The following is a 5,531-nucleotide window of genomic DNA, read 5'->3' as shown; positions in this document are numbered from 1 at the left end:
TCAAGAATTGGTATGTCTCTCCATCTGTTTATGTCATCTTTGACTTCTTTCATCAATGTCTTATAGTTTTCTTTATACAGCATTTTGTGCATTTATTCCTAGATATTTTATTGTTAATGTTGCCTTGGTGAATGGAGTTGATTCTTTATTTTCTCTTTCAGATTTTTGCTGCTAGTGTATTGGAATTCAATGGATTTCTGTGTATTGGTTTTGTATCCTGGAACCTTACTAAATTAACTGATTAATCTAGTCATTTTCTAGTAGTATTTTTAGGGTTTTCTTTGTAGAGTATCATGCTGTCTCCAATGAAACTTTTACTTCTTCTTTTCCAATGTGTATCTCTTTTCTTTCTTGTTCTTCTCTATTGCCAATTAAAATTAACTCCAATTTTACCTTTTCATCATGTCTGTGAAATAAGAACAGTCACATGAAACATTTCCAGAAGAAAAGATAATGTAAAAATGTCTTCAAGAGAAAATCAATAAGTTACCTCAGAAAGTTGTTTAAGAAAAACTTTGATGAACCTAGACAGTGTATTAAAAAGCAGAAACATCACTTTGCCAACAATGATCGATATAGTCAGAGCTATGGGTTTTCAGTAATCATGTAGGGATGTGAGAGTTGGACAATAAAGAAGGCTGAGCACACAAGAATTGATGCTTTTAGACTATGCTGCTAGAGAATATTCTGGAGAGTCCTTTGGACTGCGAGATCAAACCAGTCAGTCCTACAGGAAATCAACTCTGAATATTCATTGGAAGGACTGATGCTGAAGCTGAAGAGCCAATATTTTGGCCAGCTTGTGTGAAGAGCACATTCACTGGAAAAGACCCTGATGCTGGGAAAAATTGAGGCCAGGATGGGAAGGGCACAACAGAGGATGAGATGGTTGGATGGCATTACTAGATCATGAACATGAGTTTGAGCAAACTCAGGGAGCTAGTGAAGGATAGGGGAGCCTCGTGTACTGCAGTCCATGAGAGAACAAAGAGTTGGATACGAATGGGAGTGGCTGAAAATGAAATAAAGTTGTTCACAAGATTCAATGAGCCAATATGAAGAAAATAATTAGAATAGGCCTGGAATATAGTAATTGCTGAAAAAATATTAACTCTACCCTTCTCTTTCTTCTTTCTCCTCATTATTATAAAAGTATTATAATAGTATAAAGAGTTCAAATATACTTCAGTTTCTAAACTTTAAAAATATTTAAGTAGATAGTTATACTTTATTCCAACCCTCTAGTGAGTGTCATTGTTTGATTTCATGAAAATTTCAAATGGAATAAAAATTTCCTAATGATATCATTAAAGGAGTATGTCAAGGTTGTATATTGCCACCCTGATTATTTAACTTATATGCAGAGTACATCATGAGAAACGTTGGACTGGAGGAAACACAAGCTGGAATCAAGATTGCCGGGAGAAATATAAAAAACCTCAGATATGCAGATGACGCCACCCTTATGGCAGAAAGTAAAGAGGAGCTAAAAAGCCTCTTGATGAAAGTGAAAGTGGAGAATGAAAAAGTTGGCTTAAAGCTCAACATTCAGAAAACGAAGATCATGGCATCTGGTCCCATCACTTCATGGGAAATAGATGGGGAAACAGTGGAAACACTGTCTGACTCTTTTTGGGGGGGCTCCAAAATCACTGCAGATGGTGACTGCGGCCATGAAATTAAAAGACAATTACTCCTTGGAAGGAAAGTTATGACCAACCTAGATAGCATATTGAAAAGCAGAGACATTACTTTGCCAAAAAAGGTCCGTCTAGTCAAGGCTATGGTTTTTCCTCTGGTCATGTATGGATGTGAGAGTTGGACTGTGAAGAAGGCTGAGCACCAAAGAATTGATGCTTTTGAACTGTGGTGTTGGAAAAGACTCTTGAGAGTCCCTTGGACTGCAAGGAGATCCAACCAGTCCATTCTGAAGGAGATCAGCCCTGGGATTTCTTTGAAAGGAATGATGTTAAACTGAAACTCCAGTACTTTGGCCACCTCATGAGAAGAGTTGACTCATTGGAAAAGACTCTGATTCTGGGAGGGATTGGGGGCAAGAGGAGAAGGGAACCACACAGGATGAGATGGCTGGATGGCATCACTGACTCGATGGACGTGAGTCTGGGTGAACTCCGGGAGCTGGTGATGGACAGGGAGGCCTGGCGTGCTGCGATTCATGGGGTCGCAAGGAGTCGTCACAACTAAGCGACTCAACTGAACTGAACTGAATGATATCATTTCTATTACGTGGTAAAATGAAAATTTCAGAAATCCACATCAATTCTGACATTCTTTTCATCAAAGTAAATGGCCTATAAAATTGTAACAACAACCTGTGTTCTTTACTTCATCCAAATATATTTGAATAGAAAATTTATAGAAAGTTCTGAAGCAATATTCAACTGTATCAGTTAATTAGGTTCAGTGTGGGGAATTTTTTAACATTGAAACAGATGAAAAGGACTCATACAACTGTACTGAAAGAGTTTGGGCAGATTATGAATAATAGAAAGCATTGACAAGAACTTTACTCTTTTAATGATGTAATCACTTGCATTTACTGGAGAAAAAGATAACCTTTTGGATGGTCTCCCTGAAGGCTTGTTTCACTTGCTGGTTCCTCAGTGAATATATAAATGGATTCATCATAGGAGGAACAGAAGCATTCAGAATAGATGCTCCTTTGTTCAAGGATGCCTTTTCCTTTGCTGATGGGTTGGTATACATGAATATACAGCTTCCATAAGAGATGGAAATGACAATGATGTGAGAGGAGCATGTAGAAAATGCCTTTTTTCTCTGACTGGCAGAAGGCAGTCTCAGAATTGTCTTGATGATGAACATGTAGGATAGAATTATTAATGCCAAAGTAAAAAGCAGAATCTCTATTGCAGAGTAAAAACCAATCACTTCAAGGAGCCATGTGTCTGAGCAGGATAGTTTCAATAGGGGGAAATAGTCACAAGCAAAGTGATCAATGATATTAGAACCACAGTAATCTAACTGGAGAAAAAGAATAACAGGTGGGAAGATGTTTAAGAACCCTGCCAGCCAAGCACAAAAGACAAGCAATACACAGACTCTGCTGTTCATGATGGTTGTGTAATGCAGGGGTTTGCAGATAGCTACATAGCGATCATAGGACATGGCAGTTATGAGATAAAATTCAGTGATACCCAAGAAAATGAAGAAAAACAGCTGAGCTGTACAATCATTGTATGAAATCGTTTTGTTCCTGGTGATAATTGTGCCCAGAAATCTAGGAATACAGACAGTTGTAAAGGAGATTTCTAATATAGAGAAGTTCCTGAGGAAAAAATACATAGGTGTCTGTAGATGGGAGTCCACCAAGGTGAGAATGATGATGGTCAAATTTCCAGTGACACTTAATATATATGTGATGATTAAAAAGAGAAAAATCACAATCTGAAGCTCTGGGTCATCTGATAGCCCCAGAAGAATGAATTCTGTGGGTCTTGTGTGGTTTTTCATTGTTGATCCTTTCCTCCCATTCAAAATGAAAATGGATGTGTTTCCTATAAGAAATAAAAAATCAAAATACATTTGAGGATAGAATACAAAGCTTTTAAAGTATCCTTCATGACGATAATGAATGAAATTTAAAATTCACCTACAGCACTCTCTCCAATTTCTATTCAACTTTTCATTCTAGTGAGGAATATTATCTGAAGTTCAAAATCATTATTTCTTCTTCAAAAATACATTATCATATACTATGGATAAAATAAAATTCTTATGATAACACAAATAGGGTTATTTTTTCTAATAATTTTTAATTTGTTCAAGGTATTTTTAAAAATATTTAGCTTCCTTTGTAAAAACAACAGATATATTTAAATTGATTCTCCTCCTTTCCTCATTATTATATAAACCAGTATAGTTTGCAGATAAGCTAAATAGAGTTTGAATGCATACAGACTTTATGTATGCCTACTTCCACATTTTATATTTTGTATAACTGAGGCCCACTTTGTTTAGGTGAGTTTCACTAGTTTAAATGACTAGTGAACGTAGGAAACTATAGGAAATTCCTTTTTTTTTAATTTTTATTCATTTATTTATTTTTTATAATTCATTTTATTTTTTTGACCATTTATCATTTCTTTATTATTATTAGAGATGTGAATACCAGACAATCTAACCTGCCTCCTGAGAAACCTATATGCAGGTTAAGATACAGCAGTTAGGACTGGTCAAACAGAACAATGGACTGTTTCAAAACTGGGAAAGGAGTACTTCAAGGCTGTATATTATCACCTTGCATGTTTGCGTGTGTGTGTTAGTTGCTCAGTCGTTTCTGACTTTTTACAACCCCATGGACTGTACCCACAGTCCATTTGGATCACAACAAACTGTGGAAAATTCTTAAAGAGATGGGAATACCAGACCACCTGACCTGCTTCCTGAGAAATCTGTATGCAGGTCAAGAAGCAACAATTAGAACTGTACATGGAACAAAAGAATGGTTCTAAATCGGGGAAGGAGTACCACAAGGCTGCCTATTGTCACCCTGCTTATTTAACTTATATGCAGAGTACATCATGCAAAATGCTGGGCTGGATGAAGCAAAAGCTGGAATCAAGATTGTGGGTAGAAATACCAATAACCTCAGATATGCAGATGACACCACGCTTATGGCAGAAAGCGAAGAAGAACTAAAGAGCTTCTTGACGAAAGTGAAAGAGGAGGAGAGTGAAAAAGTTGGCTGAAAGCACAGGATTCAGAAAACTAAGATCATGGCTACCAGTCCCTTCACTCCATGGCAAATAGATGGGGAAACAGTGGAAACAGTGACAGACTGTATTTGGGGGGGGGGGCTCTAAAATCACTGCAGATGGTGACTGTAGTCATGAAATTAAAAGACGCTTGCTTCTTGGAAGAAAAGCTATGACCAACCTCGAGAGCATTTTAAAAAGCAGAGACATTATTTTGCCAACAAAAGTCCATCTAGTCAAAGCTTTGGTTTTTCTAGTAATCATGTGTGGATGTGAGAGTTGGACTATAAAGAAAGCTGAGTGCCGAAAAATTAATGCTTTTGAACTGTGGTGTTGAAGAATACTCCTGAGAGCCCCTTGGGCTACAAGAAGATCAAACCAGTCAATCCTAAATGAAATCAGTTCTGAATATTCATTGGAAGAGCTGACTCACTGGAAAAAAAAACCCTGATGCTGGGAAAGATTGAGGGCTGAGGTGAAGGGGACAAAAGAAGATGAGACACCTTCACGGCATCATAGATTCAGTGGATGTGAGTTTGAGCAAACTCCAGGAAATAGTGAGGGACAGGGAAGACTGGCATGCTGCAGTTCATGGGGTTGGAAAGAGTCAGACACAACTAACCACCTGAGCAACAATAACACAGCATAGTAATATCTCACTTTAGAATATAGGTATTTACCCATGGGAGTATTTTGGTGGCACTCTCTCCTAATTTACTTTCATAAAGGTTTGGTTGATGCAATGCCTTATTTTTTTCCTTTTCTGATAAAAATCCAAAGCACAAGAAAGGGTAA

The 5,531-nt window shown here is 37.3% G+C and overlaps 1 protein-coding gene across 1 annotated transcript; it reads right to left on the bottom strand.

Annotated features, from left to right (window-relative positions):
* Window positions 1-2,547: 2,547 nt before the first annotated feature.
* On the bottom strand, window positions 2,548-3,492 carry LOC133248702 (olfactory receptor 6C3-like). The gene has a single exon (XM_061419046.1). It carries the CDS (start codon window positions 3,490-3,492, stop codon window positions 2,548-2,550), a length of 945 nt encoding a protein of 314 aa, XP_061275030.1.
* Between the last annotated feature and the right edge of the window lie 2,039 nt (window positions 3,493-5,531).

This window comes from Bos javanicus, chromosome 5, assembly GCF_032452875.1.
Source record: "Bos javanicus breed banteng chromosome 5, ARS-OSU_banteng_1.0, whole genome shotgun sequence".
Classification (NCBI taxonomy): Eukaryota; Metazoa; Chordata; class Mammalia; order Artiodactyla; family Bovidae; genus Bos; species Bos javanicus.
This window is presented reverse-complemented; position numbering and strand designations above follow the sequence as displayed.